The following is a 21,793-nucleotide window of genomic DNA, read 5'->3' as shown; positions in this document are numbered from 1 at the left end:
CTAGGAGGGTGGTGAAACACTGGAATGCGTTACCTAGGGAGGTGGTGGAGTCTCCTTCCTTGGAGGTTTTTAAGGCCCGGCTTGACAAAGCCCTGGCTGGGATGATTTAGCTGGGAATTGGTCCTGCTTTGAGCAGGGGGTTGGACTAGATGACCTCTTGAGGTCCCTTCCAACTCTGATATTCTATGATTCTATGATTCTATAGAGTGGAGAAGCTTTCAGTCAGTCCTATCCATTTCTTTATCTCCATACTGAAAGATAGTGTGAGTATATGTACATCATTATAGCTTGCTGAGGGCAGAGGCTTCTGCATATTCCCTTTACACAGGAAAATGAAGGGATGCTCATTTCTTAGAACTTCAGGCACGGTCTAGATGCAGAGGGGTGTTTGGAATCCAGGTTTAGCCAAGAGTTATGCATAGGTTAGATCAAGCATTTTATTGCAGATCTCATCTCTAGGTTTTGCAGAGAATGGTTTAAAGGACAAGATTTGAGAAATCAAGGCAACTTCTAATTTACAAAACAATGCTGCCAAACCTGGCCCGAGTGCTGGGTATGCAACCTGAGCTTGGTCAGGTTACAGTATGAAAGTAGTGCACAGTGCTACAGTTAAGCAATTCAGCACAGGACGCATGTCCATTCAAGGCTTGAGTTTATTAACCAGAGCAGAGGTAGTTGTGTTTTACCTTTCCAAGAATTATTTATCTCCTGTCTGACTATTTTCCTATCTGAGAAAAATACAAGCCTAAAAAAATCCCCCACCCCTCTTCCCTTTATTTCCCCTTCAACAATGGACTTCAATTTTCTGGGCTACCCCAAGACAACTTTTCCTTCTTGGTGTTTTGGGGTATGAGGTGGAGAGTGGCTTTTCTAATACTTAACCTGAAAACTCCAGTCAGAAGAGGCTGGGGCCTTCCCTTACTGCAGGCCCTGTTTATCCAGTCAAACTTCCACAAATTGAGATGTTTTCTGCTTCTGGAGGAAATACAAGGAAGTTTCTACAAGTGTACCATGTCCAGCCAGATTCCTTTCCTTGCTACTGTTGAAATTACAAGTCTTGTACTGCCTCACACCAAGCACAATACAAAGACAAATTCTATTTAACAAAATCTCTCTTCTAAATTCACATTTACTAGAGCAGGAAAGACTGGGTCAGGAATTTGTATTCACCGTTAAGCACTCTACAAATAAGAGTTTTTTCAGGGCTTTGAAATGAATAGTTTCTTAAGTGAATCATCATTTTTGGGATTTGCAAGAAGGCTGAAGAAGGATGTGGTCAGCTTGATGTAAAGAAAGAAAGCGCAAGAGAGACACTCACTCACTTTCAGCTCTTTAAAGTGGTGGTTTCCACACTACACTCAAGCAGAAGAGACCATATGCAGAAGTAAAACCTCCTTTAGACCATTTTTTTAAAATGCCCAAGTAATTTCCTCCTCCCAACCAGCCTTTTCACTGGATCTTGATAATGTTGTGTTTGTGCTGCCAGCCTATTGCTGTGGAAATTATTCTGATGTCACAAATTCAATGCTTTGGTTTCATTGCAAGATCAAACATGATGGTGAGTTGACCTGCAGTGTTCAATTTGAGGTAGCAATGGGCCTGCACTGCAGTTTCAACCCAGTTTTTAAAAACTCTACAAGTCAGGAATGTTCTGATTTTTTTTTTATATAGATTGCACATTAAAATTCAGAAACAGGATTCATTTTGGATCCTGCATGCTCTTCTCCCCTTCCACCCTGCCCCAAATAAAAAAAATTAAGGTGTTCAGCTCACATGGTTTGCGCCCATTAGTAACTTAAACAGAACTATCCTTCAACTGTTGGCAAGGGTGACAAGAAAAGTTTGAAGAGACAAATGAACTGTAACTTCATTCATGTTTTAATTCTGATGTTCTGGAAAGTCTCCATTACAGTGAAAGCCCCACCTTTAGAACTAGGTGTGTTTGGACCCAGCCCCACAATACTGAGTTGAATATATGCTGCTATGGTTTATTTTCAATATTCATCATTGAAGGGATACTCCGGATGGTCACGCCACCTGTGAAGAGAATTCAGATAAAGAGTCTTCACTACAAAAGCTATTACATACGGCAACACTGGGCACTGGTACTATTTATACAGTGCCTAGCACAACAGGCTCCAGACCTGGTTGAGGTCTCTGCCTGCTACTATAATAAAGTGCTACTAGTGGTAACCCAAATAGGCTTAAGAAAAGAAGATAGTTGGTAAGCTTCAAATGTTAGCTGAAGGACTCTGAGTGAAAGTGATCAAAAGCTGTGCATTGACCTACATGAAGAGTTCTGGGGCAGGATGTGTGAGTTAGTTAAGTTCTGTGTGGACTCGTATTCATACCACACAAGTCAGCACTGGCACTGACAGCTTTGTGGGTAGACTCAGGAAGCCAGAGACTTACCAGGAATGGAGGAAAAAAAAAAAAAAGAGGTGGTCCCCTCCAGGTCAGATACAAGGCACATTAGTGTAGGGCAGATTAGGGCAAGCTTTCCCTGCCTTGTTGCTAGAGACTTCAGACCTATGTTAAACCCTCTTCATGCAAAACATTCTACATAGGTTTCAGAACATAGGGGTAAATCTGCAGGTTTTCCTATTTCTGCAGGGGAAAAAAATGCCACTGTTTGTTTGATGGATGTCATATGGCTAGAATACGCCTCAGCTGGAGTCCCAGTACTGGCTAAACTTGGAGGAAGGTCAGAAACAGCAGCTCTGAAAAAAGATTCATTTCTTTAGCTCAAGTTGTTTGAGCTGGCATGGATGGGTCTGCTCTGGCTTGGCCTTTCCCCCCCCTCCCCCCCCATGAGTCTTTTGCATCTGAGCTACTCCTGGCTGTCCCCTTTAATTAAATTGCAGTGACTCAGCATGGGTGTGGATACCCTGGTTAGTTATTTAAAAGCATTCATTCTGGAGTGGTCACAAGGAGCCTTTGAATAACCTAATTAAGGTGTGGGGAAGTTCATGTATGTTAATGCAATTGTTTTATGTCCATCTGACTGCAGTCTCAATTCCAAGACTTCAGACTCCATATAAGTTGTGTATGTCTAGGAAAAGTAAAGATGATCTAGGAATGCCATAAAATGCAGACATGTTCCCAGAGCCAAATGCAGGCAAATACAAATGTCTTCCATATTTCCCTCTTTAGTCCCAGAAAACCTGGAGGTTACACTACACTTCCAGTCTTCTGGCTAACTAAACAGATATTATAGGTGGTTTCTGAAATAAAGTAGGTTATATTGAATATGTAGCAGCACTTCCTGTCCGTAAAAATAACTGGTTGTGTGAAACACTGCTGAGTGCATCATGGCAGCTGTGTTATTTACCTGCACCGTTAGTGTATTACCAGTAAAGCTGGATAAAAACTGGAATTTGTCCCATGGGAAGTGATAGACTTTTTTCCTTCCGAATTAAGGATGAAATTTCCAGAATGGAAAGTTTCAAACATTTCAATTTAGGGTGACCAGACAGAAAGTGTGAAAAATCGGGACAGGGGGTGGGGGTGGCGGGTAATAGGAGCCTATATAAGAAAAAGACCCAAAAATTGGGACTGTCCCTATAAAATCGGGACATCTGGTCACCCTATTTCAATTCAGTAATGTGAAGACATTTTGTTTGGACATTTTCAACCAAAATGAAAACATTGACATTCCCAGATTGAAAAAACTAGTTTGTTGAACCCAATCAAGATGTTTTGTTTCAGCTTGGGTTGCATTAATCTGTGTCCCTAAGTAGCCACAGTGCCTAACGTTTCCATTTTTTTCTGGGCTAGGCTCCCCACACCTCATGATATACTGTGGTCATGGTGCACTGCTATTGGTTCAACGAAAGAGGAGACAGTGCATCATGGGAGATGTAGTCCAGCCAAGAAGCCTAGCTCACAGGGGAGAATGTGGCAGGATGAGGCACCTGAACTTCAACTCCCATGAGGCACTATGGCACTATGGCACATCACGCTGACATAGATCAGCTGACCTGAAACATTTAGATTTCCCACTGGAAAAACAAAATTCAACAAAATCAGAGTTTTCCTGAAGAGAGTTTAGATTTCAGACACTGCATTGTTTGTCAAACATGTTGGTGTAAAATTCCACTGCAGTTAGCATTATCTTATTAGTTACCAAGGCTTACTCAGGTTATCAAAATGAAATGTACTTGTACACAACTCTATTCTAGTTTATAGCTGGAAAAAACACAGGAAGGTCAAAAACGTTCATTCATACCTGCAATAGTGGAATATTTCCCCACAAGTACATTAAGCAAAAAGTATATTTTCATGTTACTGTTTGACCTTTTCACACAGGAATTAACAGGCTGGATCAGACCAGACAATGTCCCATCTGATGGGGGCTGGTCCAGATGCTTAATAGAGTGTTCTAACACATTCTTAAGCAGACCTGGTGTCATCTGCCCCACACAAATTAGGCAAAATTGTGTTCTAAAAATTTGAGATATGCTTCACTGTTTAAGCCAAAGGCTTAACATCTCCACCCAAAAGCTGATAATTATGACAACTCTCTATATTTTAGTTATCCATATAAAGTGTCCACTCCCTTTTTGAGTCTTGCTAAGTTTTTCGCCTCATTGACTTCCTGTGGCAATGAATCCCACAGGCTAATGATGTGTTATGTGAAAGTATTTCCTTTATTAGTTTTGAATTTACCACCTTTAAATTTAATTGAATGTCCTCCCTCTTCTCAACATTCTCCCCCTTCCCCATGGGCATCGAACTTCCCTACACGAAGATATTTATGAATTCCAGCCAAGATTCACTTGTCACAAGCAGAGTCTGAATTATAAATTAGAAATATCTGCAGGTTAGGAATTTTAGCTAAGAAATCCGAACAATTTCTAGTATCAAGTACATGATAATTTTAGACAATTTTTAAATAGAAAAAGACAATCATTGAAAACCTATTGCAAGTTGATCACTTGGCTCTCTCCAGATTCACGGAATGAACAAACAAACAGTAATTATAGATTACAAGCACCTTGCTGAGATTTTAGTGCCTCTTCAACCTAATTAACCTTTCCTATTGTGTATAGTCCATCACCTTTTAGGTAGCTAGGTAATCTGGTCCATTTGTTCCTGGTAGACTTTTCTAACCATAGATAAAGGCAGGAAAAAAGCTAATAATGCTCTAGAGATGCTGCAATCCTAGAATTTTTAGAGCTTTTGTCCCAGTGCAGTGATCAGGAGACAAGAGAGCTAATCCAAGAAGGTGGAGAGGGACACACCAAAATTAATGCCTTTGTTGCTTTAGGTTACACAGTGAGTGTCCTGAAAAGGGGCCAACATACAGTATAGCCATAGGCGGGACATGCTTTTGTACTAGAAGGTGGATAGTCTCATGCTCAGCCCACTTGGAGGAGCCCTAAGAGAAGTGTCCCATGCAGCTGCAGCAATACCACCTTGGGTGGTGAACTTCAGCTCGCAAGATAAAGATGGTCAGGCCGGGTCAGCAGTTGGATGGGAACTGCAGGAAGTGGTTTTTGTGGTTCAGACAGCTACATTCTTTCTTTCTGCTTGGATTCAGAGGAAAGTGTGACTTAGGATGGCTCATGGGGTGATGCTGGCGGTTCCTGAGTTAGTAAACTTCCGAAGAGCCTTAAAAACTAAACTCCTGGCTGTCTCTCATTAAGATAAAACACTTTGCAAGAGTAGGGCGAATTTTAGTGTCCTGGGCAAATTCTAGGGTTTGAGTGATTATATTAGACTTTCCTACATTTCTTGGGTAGTTTCAGATTAAAATATTGTTCTTTTTTACCTGTGGTGCTAAACAGGTGTATTGTATGCAGTTAAGCCACTATAGTGTTGCACCTCAGAAGTGAGAGCACTTCAGAAGGGGACACTGTCAAGTGCTTTAGGATGCTTCAGGATCAAAGGCACTATGCAACTGTCAAGTGATAGCACTATGCACATGATAGGAATTTGAGATTCAGCTCCAGCGTTCACTTGTGACAGATAACACTATCCTGGATGACTTATGGAAGTAAGATAAATGTTATTGAATTAAATTAATGCCTTTGGGGTCCATTGTATTAAAAATGCCTTATTTACGTGTTATTGCGGAATTGTATGCAACTTCTCTAGGAGATGTGATTAATGCAATCTCTGAGAAGCATTAGGAATTTCAAAAGGACTTCTCAGAAGAACATATGTTAAGCAGATTTTCTAGAAAATACTTCATGTGAAGGGAATGACAGTGACTCACGCCCCTTTTGAAATTTTGGCTTGGGCAGAAAACCATTGTCTGGCTGATTAGGTAATCGCAATGTCCTGAAAGGCCCACACTGGTAAATGATGATTCACATGGGTGCTTGTTCTGAGCGGAAGCTGTGATGAATTTGTGACCACAGGAAAAACCTGTGTAGGGTTTGAATGACTAAATCACCAACCAGAGCCCATGGTGAAGCTGGGGTGACCACTGATAAGGTAAAGAAATTATGTGCATGCTGACTAGCTTAAGAATTAAGTGTGCTTGCTTAGAAATAGCTGTGTGGTAGCTGAACTGTGGCAATTACACCGTGTACCATCTCTGAAGAGAAGGCAAAACAGCTTGCTTAGGCAGCCTGCATTTTGTTGGGGATAATCACAAGGAAGGCAGGGGACTATTCAGCGTAGAAATATCCCAGTTAGAAGGGAGAGACAAAAACACGTGTTTCCACCCAAGAGAGGCAACATGTGGGGAGCCGGAAGCCTAAGAATGGATGCCCTTAATGCACCACTGAGGGGAAATACAGGTGCAGTTACCTTGAACTGTGACACCGCTCATATGAGGAAAGCAATGGCGGTGCAGCAGAGTCAAGAGAGAGTACTCCACTCCTAGGAGTGGAGAGACAGTGACAATTGTTGAGCAATTCCTTTTACTGAGTGATCTCTACAGTATGCTCCTTAGCTGTCTGGGACAGTCACCACCACTTGAGGAAAGAGGAGAGAGTTTTAAAACAGATGGAACTGAGCCAACCACCACCTACAAGCCCCTTGACCTAGGAGGCTGTTCAGACTCTGAACCATATGCAAATATTGCAAGTTTTGAAGTTTTACAAGTCATCTTATGTGCTGAACCACTAGACTTAAACCCCCCTTTGCTTTGGTGTTTGAAATTCAGATGCTCTTTTGTCACCTTGAGATAATCTCTTGAAATAAGGTAGACGTGATTGTGGATGGAAGTGTGGGCATGGCAGGGTTTACATTAAGAACCCAGCACTGTTCAAGAGCCTCCATTCACTTGATATAAGGCTGGGATACAGCTTGGACTTACATCAGCAACTCCACATAACGGGTGTTTTTATTCAGGGCTTCAATGTCCTTCATTTCTTTATCAGTAAGTGAGAAGTCAAAAATCTAGGGAAAAAGAAGATATTAGGATTAATCTGCAGCAAGGGAGATTTAAGTTAGATATTAGGGAAAACTTAACCATAGGGGTAGTTAAGCTCTGGAATAGGCTTCCAAGGGAGGTTGTGGAATCCCCATCACTGGAAGTTTTTAAAAACAGGTCGGACAACACACTTGTCAGGGATGGTCCACGTTTATTTGGTCCTGCCTTAGTGCAGAGGGCTAGACCTGACCTCTTGAGATCCCTTCCAGCCCTACATTTCTATGAAATTTCAACTGGTCTGCAGAAACAAATGCAAAAGTCCTCGCGCATTTTAACTAAATATGAAAGCCGAATTCTGGGGAGGGTTTATTAGATTCCTGTAATATTTGCCAAGCTCAGTCTCAAGGACAACACGGCAATTCTGCTAACTCCTTTGGACCATTGGTTTCTTAAGGGAGAGACACTGCCTAGAAAAGGGGGAGCAATAAGGAGACACACATTTAGGAAAAGTTGCAAACCTTCCTACCATGTAGGCAGAAGGGTACACAACACCTCTTCTGTGCCTGGCTATCAAGGAACTACAAGCCATGGCTGGGAATAAAGGACACAAGTTGCACACACGTTTAGGGTCATTAAAATGGATAAAACTAATAACTACTGATCTATATTCAGTGTTTACTTGCTCTCTCACTGTTGCACTACTACAGGTGAGAGCACTAGTGTAGACTGGCTGCTGGAGTTTTAGTCTACTCAGAATAAGTCTAGATGACACTGTAGAAGAGTCCAGTGTCCTGTCCATACTAGCTTCCCCTCTATTGCACCATCACCAGGTGATAGAAATGATGGTTCGTAAGAGAGTCAACATAGGAAAGGTTTATGGGTTGTTAAGTCTCCTCTCTGCCTCAGGAGAGAAGGGGAAGACACTCTAAGCAGGGGTCAGCAATATCAGTGGAGCAGAGATGAATCTATAACTTGCCTGGAAGTTTTCTTTGATCCGCTGTGGATGGAAGCTTTTGGGAATGACTACCACCCCTCGTTGGATGCTGAAACGCAGAGCAACCTGTGCTGCCGTCTTGTTATATTTTTCCCCAATGACATTCAGCACAGGGTCCTTCAGTAAAGGAGGGGAAGACACATTTACCCTTGAATTAAAAAAAAAAACAAAAAAAAAGTGGGTTTTATTTTGATTCTGGAGTATTTAAAGAAAGTGGCAGAAAGCAGAAATCCAAAGCAAAAACGGATTCGGACAATCTATTATGAAATGAAGATTAATTTTAAATGCATCAGTTATCACCATGTTTGCACTGTTTCCCACTGCCTCCGTCAATCAATAAGATTTGTGGAAGTAACATGCGTAAGTTCATCTGTCCACTCTTGATCTGCAGTTTACAGATCATTAGCCAGCACTCATCCTATTCAATCTGGAAAGTATTTGGAAGTTTGATTGTCAAATAAATTACAGTAGGACATGAGCCGAACACTAAATAATTCAATAAGATTTGAAAGGCAGTTAGTCTCCCACAGGAAGCAACATCACTTGGAATTTTTACTAGTAAACAGGACAGGACTCTAGAAAGTGTACCAAGGGAATCAGTCCTACATGAGCGGAGAGATGGACTGGGTGATCTAATAAGTTGTCCACCTCTAACCTCTGATCAGATTCAAAGCATACAGGCATCCTCTAGTCTTTGGGAAGCCTGTTATTGTACCTTTGTTTCTTGATAATCCTGATCTGCTTCTGAGTCAGGTATTGAACAGCCCAGATCAAGTTATCATGGGATCAGTTGTGTGGAGAAGAGAGGAGAGATGTTCCTCATGACTTCTAGGAAGAGTCCCATGTGTTTTCCACTGGGTAGGTCCTCTGTTCTGTTTGGTGCCCTAAATGATCTAGTGTTTGCCCACCTTGCAGCTACTCGTTTCAGCCTCAGAGCTCCATATTACAATTGCCTCTCTTCTGGCCAACTGTATGGGGCTGACTCACTGGCATTCCTTATTGACAGAGCAAGGCAAGGAGATCAGTTCAGAGGGTCAGTCAGTGCTGCCTAGGTCTACTGCAGCTAGGAGCAAGCCTCCCAGCACAAGTCAAGAGACTTGTGCCAGCACACTAAAAACAGTGGTGCTCCAGTGGAGACTTGGGCAAGCCACTTGAGCTCAGACCCAGGGGGTTGGGTGGTCTTGAGACAGAGCCGGAATGTCCACACTGCTAATTTTAGTGTGCTAACTTCAGTCCGTTTACCCCGGCTGTGAGGATTGCTCTCAGCTGTAGTGTAGACGTACCCTGTATAGCCCGTTGGCCTGAGGAATACTGGGAATCACATTTTGAATTCCCAAGTTAGAGCTGAGAAGCTACAGCTTAGTAAAAGGGATGGTGGGGTAGATTTACCCAAATCCCAAATTAAGAACTTTGGCTTCTCTGAAGCATGTTTCCAAAAAGAGGAAAAGCCCAGCTCCAAATTCTCATACTTGCCCCACTGCGGGACAGCAAGAGTTTGGGAGAAGCCATTAAATTACTTTTTGCTGGATCTCTGTGGGGAGACTTGCAACCCTCTAGTAGCAGTGTTCACCCCACAAGTGAGGCTAGTATGAAGACTTACCATGTTTCATCCCTTGAGGTTCCTAGTGGGCTGTACCCAACAATGATAATGTCATGTTGTCTACAGAATTCTAAGAGCTTGGGCTGAGTGAAATATGGGTGGCATTCAACCTACATGAATGAAACAGAAGGAGCAATTAAATTAAATAATGACAGATACTGAATAACGTCTTGATATCTCTTTCTGCATGTTTGACCAACCATAATCTCAGATGAATTAGAGGTTGTAGGGGAAGATGTCTTAAGAAAATGGAACTTCTAGCCCCCGGATTAATCATTCAAATCCTGGCCAGGCTGGTCATGGCAGGCCATCCTGACCTTCCCAGGGGAGAGACTGTGACAGGCATTGTGGAAATAATTGATTTTTCACTTCACTGGCCATACCAAAAAGAGTGTGTTCCGGATCAACCCAAAAGAAACTTTCAAACTTTTGATTCACTGAGAAGTTGACCCGAAACAAAACACTTCATTTTTCTAATATTTTAGAGTTTTTAAATGAAAAACAGTTTTGATTTGGGGAAAAAATGTTTCATTTCAAATGTGTCAAAATGAGATTTTTAGATTTTGGAATTTTTAGGTTTGATCTAAACCAGGGGTAGGCAACCTATGGCACGGGTGCCGAAGGCGGCACATGAGCTGATTTTCAGTGGCACTCACACTGCCCGGGTCCTGGCCTCTGGTCCGGGGTGGTGGTGGTGGGGGGGGGCGGGGCGGGCTCTGCATTTTAATTTAATTTTAAATGAAGCTTCTTAAACATTTTTAAAACCTTTTTTACTTTACATACAACAATAGTTTAGTTATATATTATAGACTTATAGAAAGAGACCTTTTAAAAACCTTAAAATGTATTACTGGCACACGAAACCTTAAATTAGAGTGAATAAATGAAGACTCAGCACACCACTTCTGAAAGGTTGCCGACCCCGATCTAAACAATTCTGCAAATTCAACATGAATTCTAATATTTTGGTTGACCCCAAATCTGCATTTTTCAGCTAACAACGTATCAGCTGAAAAGTTTCACACAGCTCCAATGATGACAGACCTTGAGCATGTCCAGGCAAGGGGGGGGGAAATCAATATATACAGTAGTCTAAGAGGAATGTGGACCTCCTTTTTGGGAAACAATTCAGACAGTTTAACACCTTTGCAATTCACGATTGTAATTACATGGGGGGAAATTTGCCTCCTCCCCAACGGATAGATGGCAAATGAGATATGGAAGAGAGATTGGGAGCATGAGGGTAACTGTTGACCTGACTCACCAGCCTTTATGTTCTGCCCAACATTTATGTATAGCCATCTGAATAGAGATCTATGCCAGGAGGGAGGAGCATCTTGGCTACCTATTGATTGTATTTGTCTCTTCTCTTTGTATCCAAAATGATGGCTGTCTTAGTTTGCCTCCAGAAAGTTGGAGACAGCTTATGCCATCAACAGAAAATTGAAATAAATAAACAAACAAACAAACCCCCACATTTTTTGGTATGGACTTCTCCAAACCTCTATCTTTCCAGCCTGCACCTATTGTGTACCATTGCCCGTAGTGAGTTTTTCTGGCTATGTGCTCAACTTTTCCTGAGTTATAAAAGCAGCTTGCTCTTATAATAAGTTCCTGAAGTTAACAAACCCTAAGAATTGCTTGTTTTAAAAAATCATAACCTTCTTCCTTGCATCTTTACTACACCCACAGAGGGTAGTATTGATATAGTCTTGGGGGTGGGGGTGTGAGGGAATGGAGTCAGACAATTCAGCCAGAAGCAGTTATGGTGTTTGGTGCTTGTTTGATAACTTGTTTTTAACTTGAACTTTAATCCTGGGGGGGGGGGGGGGAAAGGATTAGAATGACAGCCATAGAGACAAGGAAATTCCTGTGTAGCCAAAGAACAGGTACCAGGACAGTGGCAGACTTCCAACACTACCTTGCCAGTGTCCCTCCAAGGCCAACTTCAGAGGGTGAAAGGATTGTTTCCTCTCTTTCCCATGCAATCTTTGGCCTCTCTTCTGATGCTGCTGACAAGGATATCCATTAGCACTAGCCATGATATCAGTCACTGGACATCTCTCCAGCTCCAAATCAGAAGCCACCCCAACCACCACCCAATGCTAATGACTTGTATCCAGACCAGCTACTTAGAAATAAATGGTTATGGGCCCCATTGTCATGGGTTTTACTTAGACTTGACCATTGATTTCAGTGGCAAGTTTAGCTTCAGCTGAGGGTAAGACAGTCTTATTGCTAAGTTAGTTCTTTGGTCTAGTACCTCCACAGAATGACCCATGGAAAGGACATAGAAAAGTGCCTTAGAACTTCTTTGGCTTGTTGTAGTTTCTTAAAGATAGTTCCTTATAGCAGACACAAAGCTTAGAATAGCACAATATCCCATATGCTATAGGGTTGGACTTTAATTGTTTTAAATGAGGTAGCCATCTTGCTTCACTGATGGCTGGTTAGCCTCTGGGTAGTGGCATGCATGTCTCAGGCTGTTGGGAACTTTCTTGGATCACTTGAGGTACATGGCTGAATCTTTTTGATCATGTCTGCAGTGACAAGAGTTCATACAGCCCTTAAAACTCATACAACATGGGACAAACTCAGGTTTTTCAAGCACTGGAGAGGGATCTGGAAGGAAATGGATGTTCCCAGCAAATCTGGATATTTATATTGAGTGTAGAGTGAAAAAATCAGTCACGCTCACTCCTAAGGAGGAAAGTTTGGCCTTCAATGTTTGGCGGTATGGTGGGTAGCTTACTACCTGCAGTAGGTCATCTGTGCATGCACACAAGTCCTCATATGTGCAGAAGTATTTGTAGTCCCTCTGAGCACTGTACCACAGTGCCAGTTTCAGGTAGAATTAGGGTTCTGCTTGGGATCATACCTGATTGCTGACAGGTTTGTGCTTGAGCCCGGGCTTGTTCAGAATCATTTCCAGCTGCCTGCGGTTGAAGTTGGACACTCCAATAGATTTTGCCAAGCCAGCATCTTTACATGCTTCCAAAGCCTGCAAAGATAGGAACGGAGAGCATTAGAAAGAAAGCCTCAATAGAAACCTTCAAGGGAAGGAAAGTCAGCATTATTAGCTAAGTGAAATATACTCTACTCAGGACTCTGTCTAGAGAGCTAAGTGTGCATGCCTTATAGGAAAGGCCTTTACTTTGGAGGGACTAGCACTCCTATTGATGCTTTCTTCCTATTTTAAACCCAATTCTCATGCAGCCATAGATTTTCAGAAGACCAAACCAAGGTACCTCAGATTTCAATGTTGTTACTTCATACTAGGGTAGAATTTTCCCAGGAAGCAGAGCAAATCAGAACAAACATTTGAGAGACAGCACTTATGTCACATGTTCACTTCCAGAGTTTTATTTCAAATTTTAGAGGGACTTGCACACTGCTCCAGCTTTAGGGGTGGGGAAAGGGAGACAACATCTGAACAAGAGACAGCTTCCCTTCCCTGTCACTTTCTGAATTATTGTGCCAGTGTTAGCCCAGGCTCTCCTCCCGCCAGAGTCTATAGTTAAGTCATAATTTTATGCCTGTAACACCAAAATGTTGCCATGAAATTGTGCATTACAAAAAAATCAGCATTAAGACTTCATTGCAAAATGAAACGGGAGGAGAAGATGGGGCTGAGGGGATTACAGGATTTGCATTTCAAACAAATATAGCCATGCAGTGAAGGAAGCTTATAAGAACAAGGTAAACATACAATAATTCCTTCATTACACATACTTTGATACTCTGCTTTTAGTTGATGCCATGCTTCATTGACAGGAGAAGAGTATCTTTGCTTAGAGAGAGTCTTCTCCTCTCTCCCCAAACCCCTCCGAGGAATGCAGTGGCTGTTCAGTGGTGCAATCAAGCAGAGTTACAGTAGACCCTACTCTTGTCTCCAACATCTGGGTACTGAATGTCCTGCTTGTCAGTTTTATTATTCTTTTCTGATTTAAATGAATAGGGGAATTAGGGAAGCAAAAGACTCCCTTTATTTTATGGCCTCTGGCTGGCCTCTTCTTGTCATATGATTTTCATCATTCAATGGTGAGGTAACAAGAATAGCCACAATACTGGCTGCTAAAGCCACACTGAAACAATTAAATTACTCCAGGGAGGAGTTTAGCTGGCTGTATATAGACTGATCTTAATATTTACGGGCAGTGATGACCCCTTTCTCAGCAGCAGCAGCTGAGTTTTTCCTGCCTATTGTTACAGAGGCTGTCATGTTACACTATAGCCTTACAATAAGAAACAGATTGAGGGTAACAAGCTGCAGGGACTGAACAGACAACATTTGACAGATGTTTTTCTTTTCATGTTTAAGTGAATTTGACTTGTGAATCTGAGGAACCACCAACACTGGCTTGGGCCAAGCGTACCGTGAGCAGCTACTCTGGAAGTTACGTGCACAGCTCAGTTCCCTGGAAGACACCCCTCTCTTATTCCAGTCCTGGGACCCCACTTCAGAATTTTGCCATTGTGTCCAAACCTTGACCAACACCACCTCGTGCTAACCAGTACAGGGCATCACTATACAACTTTTGCCAGTGCAGATTTAATCCAGACATGTAGCACCCTGGGCTATTCCCATCTCTTGAGAAGAGAAGGCTGCTTGTGCTGAGTAAGTCGTTAAAAGCCACATGGCTTAGGATGTGCAAAAGTGAGGACTAGACTGAGATCAAGACTCCCTTTTACCTGTGGTGTAAGGGAAAAAAAAGTGTGGTGTCTAGAAGTGACTAAGGATGGGTTGTGTATTGCCCTGCCACCTTTACTTGAACCAAAGTTTCTACTTCTAAGTAAGGGCAGGTTTGAGATATTTAAAAGGTGGGAACCTTGAAAGGCACAGCCCATTGACAATTTAAGATTCAGCGCCCCTATGCAGTTCTACTACCCTCTAAAGCAGTGGTTCTCAACCAGGGGTATGCAGGAATTCATCTACATATTTGCCTAGTTTTACAGCATAGCTACATAAAAAGCACTAGCAAAGTCAGTACAAACTAAAATTTCATACATACAATGACTTGTTCATACGGCTCTATATACACTATACGCTGAAATGCAAGTACAATATTTATATTCCAATTGATTTATTATATGGTAAAAATGAGAAAGTATTTTTTTCTGTAATACTTTGCTGTGACAAAGTACAAATACTTCTGTATTTTTGTCTGATTTTTATAAGAAAGTAATTTAAGTGAGGTGAAACTTGGCTCCTGAAAGATGTACAGTAGTCTGGAAAGGTTGAAAACCACTGCTCTAAAATCCTGGTAATGAAAAGAAATGTTGAATGCCCTTCTGGTAACTTATACCCCAGAACAGAGGGAGAGTTATTTTTTGTGAGGCAACATAATTTTCTATCCTACCTTGAAACTGTACATTTTTGTTACCAAGAAGGAGCTAGTCATATGTCACTAAGGCCCACTATCTCCTCCATCTCTTTGAAAGCAGTAAGACTTGAAAAGCTACAATTGCAATGAATGTGGTGGTCTCTGACAGCCCACTACAAACGTGTTGAACAGTTCCAGAAGCCCCAGCTAACAGAAGGCAAGTGCAATGTCTGGATCAGGGAGCGTGAAAAGGCATTTCTAAAAGCATTTTTGGGGTACATCTACATGACAAATAAAGTGTGATTGTAGCATGTGTTGGCATATGTGCTAGCTTTATTTTCGCTGGCAGCAGAGACATGTTGGCATGGGCTAGCAACCCAAGACAGCCACCCACAGTCCTCAGCAGGCTCATATTGGGCTGCTAGCCCAAGCGGACATCTTCACTTTTGTTACCTGCATGAGCTAGATGAAAACTAGCCCAGGTACGCCGGTCCGTGCTAGTCACACCTTCATTTGCTGCATAGATGTACCCTCAGAGTTAGTTTAATGCTGGTGGAATGAGACACCCTTGCACACAGAAGTCCTGTTTATCCAGGGAGTCAGCGCATGGTCAGTGGAAACGCAAGTTTACGTACATTGCTTTGTCAAGGTTCCTCAGCCAAAGTGCAGAGGAACCACTTTCCCAGATGTGACAGCATTAAAATACATAGGAATGTTACAGCTGCATACCTCCCAAGTGGCACACAAGTTTGTCTCATGGTAGATATATTTTCCATTTTCATCTCTAGGGTAGATTGCATCTCCAGGCTGAAAGAACAAAGTCACAGTTTTCAGCTTTCACTACTCAGAACAGGGGTTTTTACACACACTGTACATTTATCAGTGGACAAAAATTCAGAGGCTTTCTAAACACACCAAGTTCAAGAGGTTATTCATGTTGCACTTGCCACATCCTCCCTTCATCTACCAGCACTTTAATGCTATAGTCATTAAGTGCACTTCCTGAAATATTCCCCTCATATGGCTATGCACTAAAAAGTTCCATTTTGAGTTATGCCATATCATCCTGGAGGTTGCAAGGGGATATGGCTTTCAAGAGACTAATCCCCTATTTCCCAGATATTCCATTATGGCAGCCAAACTTTTCCACATGGCTAGACTACTGCAAAAGCCCAATTCCTCTCCAAGGCTGCTTGCTTGTGTGATTTACCATTCAGGGACACTGAAGAGCAATGCAGGTTAAACATCTGATATTGCAAGATAATCTTGAGGGACCAATTCCCAGTGATGCTAATGAGAGTTATGTGCATTGGACATCTGGCAGGATGTGCCAAGAATCTTTCAGGATCATGCCCCAAGTTCTCCTATCTCCCTGGATACCCCAGAGAGAACTTTCAGGATGCTTGCAAGCATCCATAGGCCTAGTACATAAGTGCACCACTTTCTCTCATTTGCTGATCAATTTGTTGCTACTACAGGCAGTATATTTTAAAATGCCAATCATTCATTTAATATTAATTTCACTTTGTTTCCTTAAATGCCTTTTGAAGTCAGATCAGCTACCAGACACCACAGAGGGCCATAGTTCAAAAAGTGCGGGGTAACGTGTCGACAGGGTAATTCCTCAGGAATATGCAGCTGTGACTAACGTGCTCAGTGACTGGCGCCACCACATTCAACATGTGCAGCTGCAAGGTATTTTAGGGTGAAAATGAACCTTAGTACAACAAAGCATCCTCACATTTCAGAGACTGGAGTATGATGTGGAATTAAGTGTAGGTTTCTCACCTCAAAAATTAGAACATTCCTTAAAGCAAGTCCCAAGAGACAAGCCTGTTACTATGTCTTATTGGAAGAACCTTGCACTGTCAGGAAAAAAGTAAGATGGCTTTTAGGTCTTTTCCATCTCAAATTGCATGAGAGCGAGAGAAGAGCAGAGAGGGATTTGGAGTTCTTCATGAAGATGGGATCCTAGCCAAAACATTTCAGGATTCTGGAACATCCTACTCCAAAATTTGGCGTCCTCTATAGGGATCATTATAAAGGTAAGGGTCATTGCAAAGCAGGTATGGACTTCTAGCAAACTGGGTTGGATCTGGAGCCAGGAGTTTGGTTTTAGGGCCATCTCTCATTAGATAGAAAGAGAATGTTTAACTTGGGACCACCTTCAAATTCCTTTGCTCCTAGTATTAGTATTCTAGACAGCAAAGAAAAAGAAAGGCTCAAAGAAACAGCAAGATCTAGAGTTCCCTCCTGTGGATTTCCACAAGGTTTAATCCCTTCTCCAATCCTTTATAACAACGTCTAGATGGAGCTGCTGTGGGAAGTTGAGATGCCCATGTCTATAAAAGCCATAGTAGGCAGATGATACCCATCTCTATCTTCCCTTTATCACTGATGCAAATAGGACCATCTCACAGCTATCTGCATTCCAGAGAAAGCACCTAGATGAAAGATCTGGCTGAATATGAACCAGACAAGATGGAGGCAATGCTGATGGGAAGAGGCAGACAGTTTGGAAAATGAAGCAATTGTTACTAGATCTTCAGAGACTTCTTCCCACAGCTTGTCAAGTTAGTCCATAGAGTGGGATCCTCCTCGACTTCTTATGGCTGCAGGATACATAGCAATGACTACAATAAATGCTTTTTTCCCCATCTACAACTGGTCCATCTTAAATAGACCCACACACTTATTTCCAAAAGGAATAAGGTCTCTAGATCTCACTGCCTTCAGATCCAAGTGTCAAACTCACTTTGACTTAGCAATCAAAAAAAAAAAAAAAAAGGAAGAGAAAAATGGCTATTTAACAACTCCTAGCCACTACTGCATCTGGGAAGAAGGCAGGAAGTTAATCAAAATAAGCCAATGTATCTATCTATCTATCTATTTTCTCTTGGGATCTATCTATTTTCTCAGATACTATGGTGATGGGAGACACTAGAAGAACCCAGATATCAAGCCTTTCTGGATATATTCAGAACTCTTTCAGAGTGAATTTTTTGTTTTGCTCTCAGAACAAAGTCCTCCCAAAGATCTATATGAAAGAAGTTTGCATCAGTAAAATCAGCAAAGAGAGGAGTTTACAATTTTAAAACAAAAGGCAGGATTGTGAATTTTGCCTCAAGCCATCAATATTTTCACATATTAATGAAAGGCTAATTTTGCAGGTGAGATTTTTGGTTGCAAGAAAGGAAGTTTCCTTCAACTAACAAGCCTCTGTCTGGGGCAAAACATGAGTTTTTTGTAATGTGATGCCACTTTCTGTGGCAAATGTGTGCTGGCATAATTGTTACTATACAAAATACACAAGTCTGTGTGCCAATTGATAGAGTACTATTAACACACAAATATAAAGTTAAATCTGAAGATGCTTTAGGGAGATTAAACAACACCTAGCCCAACAACAGCTGTTACAGATGGGGAAAGCTGGAAAGCTGTCCAAACAAATCCTGCCTTGTGTGTGGTTTTTGCAGAAACAACTGTTCCAGTTCCAAGAGATGCTTCCCAGATTTGGTCCAGACATTGCTCCATACTTCACTGCATATTGTGTTAGAAAGAAAGGGATTTTCCCCTCCCCAAAGGGAAGCATGAGTGGAGCTCCAGGACTGCAACTGCATTAGCAAATGAAAGTGTCTTGATGCAGCAAGATTTAGGGAATCAAAAGTAGATTTATTAGACGTCAGCTGTCAATATCTTTATTTTGTGAGACACTGACCTTCACCATATGGGAGAATGAACTAGGGGAGGAAAGCAACAGAAGTAAAAGGAAACCGGAAATTCCAGATGGTGGGAACTATTTTCTAAAGTGCACCTAGAAGGGTTCCATACTAGAGCTTTATTTATATAATCCTTAACATCTGAGGCCAATTACTCTTGTGTAAGGAACAGGACGCCACTTCCATAGGAGAGAAGGGAATGTAGGGCCTCTAACTGAGTGAGTTTCATGTGCTGGTTTTTGATCTCTAGAGGTACTGGCATTTGAATGCACCAGTCACAGAAAGGCATGAGCTTTGAGAGTTGTCAGGAAACAAAAGACTCAGGTAGATTCCTTTCTTGGTGGAAGCAGTGTTGTCCTCTCAGAGCATTTAAAAGTGATCCAGCCTTCCCCACCCCCCTCCAAAGAAGTTATGAATGGCTTAGTTCTCTTTGGGGTTTTTACATTTGCCTTCTGGTTTAAGGCTCTGGGGAGCACTTGCATTGTGTTTTCAACCTTCTCTCTGAAACCATGAAGGCTAGTGACTTCCTTTCATAATGCTCCCAGCCCCTGCGATGGTTTAAGAGCTGGGGCTTCAAGAAAAAGCACCAAATCTTATGAGAGTGGTCATAAAATTGCAAGAGTTGGCAACACTGCAAGAAATGATACCAGTTCCACAAACACCAGTGATTCCCAGCATGAGGGAACAAGAAGTCATGCCTGTTTAAATTTCTGCCTCGGATAAGCCATGTTTAGATGCTAGGTCTGTCCTCCTAAAGCTGTCTGTCTAGCTGACTGCCACAAACGAGCAGATACGCAAGATTTTGTGAAAATGGTTTCCCACAATACCTTTAAATACTATGGAGACTGTCTAGTGGTTGGAACAAAGGCTGGGAGTCAGAGCGGTTTTATTCCCTAATTCTACCACTAACTCAGTGTTGCCTTGTAAGTCACTTAACTCCTGTTAATCTTCCCATCTGGCCAGAAGTGAATTTAAATTGGAAATTAAAAGGTTTCTAACCATCAGAGGAGTTTGGTTCTAGAACAACCTTCCAATAGGGGACAAGAAACTTAAGTAGTTTTAAGATGGAGCTTACAAAACAACATAGTTGCCTTTAATTGCAGGGGACTGGTCTCTATGACCCAGCCTATGCTCTATCTGGAAAATGGGGATAGTACACTAGGTTCATAGATGGCTTCATAGACTATTACAGACTTCTATATCCTACTCCTGGGGGAATTCTGCATCACTGTGCATGCAGATTTCTTTGCTTCCCTGCAGAAAAATTACTTTCTGATGGAGAAGCAAAGGGAAGTCACAAGAATGGTCATGTGACTCTCCCCAGCAATATGTTTTGGGTGGCCAGGGCAGCCGGCAGAGAGGTAAATCACTGTGGGGAAGGAGATGGGACTGGGGAAGACCTGTCTGGTGGCTCCTATCCTGCGCCTGGCTCAGCTGGTAGTCTGGGCAGGAGAGGATGGGACTTCCTCTTCCCCTGCATGGCATCTGGGGCCGGGTCAGACTCACCTCCAGATTTCTCCCCCGGCTACAGGAAGCTCTGCAAACTCCCCCCTTTCCTGCATCCATCGCTCCTCAGCTGCAATACCCCTGTATAAGGAGCTGCTCCCCTATCCATCCAACCCCCATGCATCCAGACCCCCTCAGACTCAGACCCTCCTGCCGAGCCTCACTTCTCCACACTCAGAACCTCACTAATGAGCCCCACTCCCCCTGCACCAGATCCCTTCCGCACCTGGATCCCCCACTGAGCCACCCGCACCCAGATTCCCCCACACAGAACCCTCTTAACCCACACCTCAATCCCTCTATACCAAGTCCCTCCACACTTTGTTCCTGACTTGTTGAGCCTGCCTCCCCACACCTGGTATGGAGGGACAAGGCCCTGGGATGTTTCTGGGGCAGGCACGGTCCTTGCACTGCATCAGGGTTGGGTGCAGCCTCACCGCTGAGTCCATGTCCCAGGGGAGTGGGGGGGCATAGTTGCACAGTGATCTCCCACCTCTGTGCAGCCAGTGGCCTTTGCTCCCCAATGCAATGCTGAAACCTCCACATTTATTTGACAAATAAAAATTCCAAAATTTTGCAGAAATTTAAAATATTGTGCACAGAATTTTAATTTTTTGGTGCAGAATGCCCTCAGGACTAATATCCCCCCCTCTCATCCCAGCTAAAGGAGCTCTCCTAGCACCAGTGCTAAAGGCCCACTTTATTCCACTTGACAAGTTATGCTTACTCTATTTAGCCAGGAGTCTCCACTTCAAAGTTCATGTTATTGTGCTTTGTCTTCTTCAATGAAGAGCAATATGCACATCCAAAGAATGTCAAGCATTACATTACCACCAAAGAACCACTTTTTTAAACAAACAATTGTCTGTAAGTTTGAAGAATTACCTGAGTCCGAGGACTTGGTTCACACAGACAGATACTGTGAGAAGCATTAGGGTTACTTTTCTCTTTACCTTGAATGCCATTGGCAGCTCAATAATATAGAGATCAACATAATCCAGCTGCAGAATCTTGAGCGTCTTCTCCAAAGTTGGACGCACCAGCTCCGGTGGGTGACATGTATTCCACAACTAGGGGAGGGGAACAAAACAAACAAACAAAAAAACACTATTGGTTCTAGTGAGATAAATATAAATTGTTACTTGATTTCCCCACCTTTCTCCCCTTTAGACAGCACTACAGACTACATTGGCTTAGCACAGGATGCAAGTCAGTGCATTATTGGATTACTTATCTACACAAAGGAGAAGCCCCGTTTTTTCCCCCCTAGGATGGATCAGCATAGAGAACGGACCTGAACCTTTACCCATAACTCAAACCTGT

At 42.5% G+C, this 21,793-nt stretch overlaps 1 protein-coding gene across 3 annotated transcripts in view; it reads right to left on the bottom strand.

Moving 5' to 3' along the window:
• Nucleotides 1-1,857: 1,857 nt before the first annotated feature.
• The window catches only part of AKR1D1 (aldo-keto reductase family 1 member D1), a 108,200-nt gene continuing 88,264 nt past the window's right edge, over nucleotides 1,858-21,793 (bottom strand). For all 3 annotated transcript variants that reach the window (XM_065581950.1, XM_065581949.1, XM_005296399.4), the window contains 7 exons: nucleotides 21,424-21,540; nucleotides 15,975-16,052; nucleotides 12,800-12,922; nucleotides 9,922-10,031; nucleotides 8,304-8,469; nucleotides 7,271-7,353; nucleotides 1,858-2,037 (listed from right to left, as the gene is read on the bottom strand). In XM_065581950.1, the coding sequence (XP_065438022.1) occupies nucleotides 1,995-2,037; nucleotides 7,271-7,353; nucleotides 8,304-8,469; nucleotides 9,922-10,031; nucleotides 12,800-12,922; nucleotides 15,975-16,052; nucleotides 21,424-21,540 (720 nt within the window). In that variant the 3' untranslated portion in view covers nucleotides 1,858-1,994. The remainder of the gene's footprint in view (nucleotides 2,038-7,270; nucleotides 7,354-8,303; nucleotides 8,470-9,921; nucleotides 10,032-12,799; nucleotides 12,923-15,974; nucleotides 16,053-21,423; nucleotides 21,541-21,793) is intronic.

Source organism: Chrysemys picta, chromosome 1 (assembly GCF_011386835.1).
Source record: "Chrysemys picta bellii isolate R12L10 chromosome 1, ASM1138683v2, whole genome shotgun sequence".
In the NCBI taxonomy this organism is placed as follows: Eukaryota; Metazoa; Chordata; order Testudines; family Emydidae; genus Chrysemys; species Chrysemys picta.
Note: the sequence above shows the minus strand (reverse complement) of the source record. Positions and strands in the feature narration are given on the sequence as shown.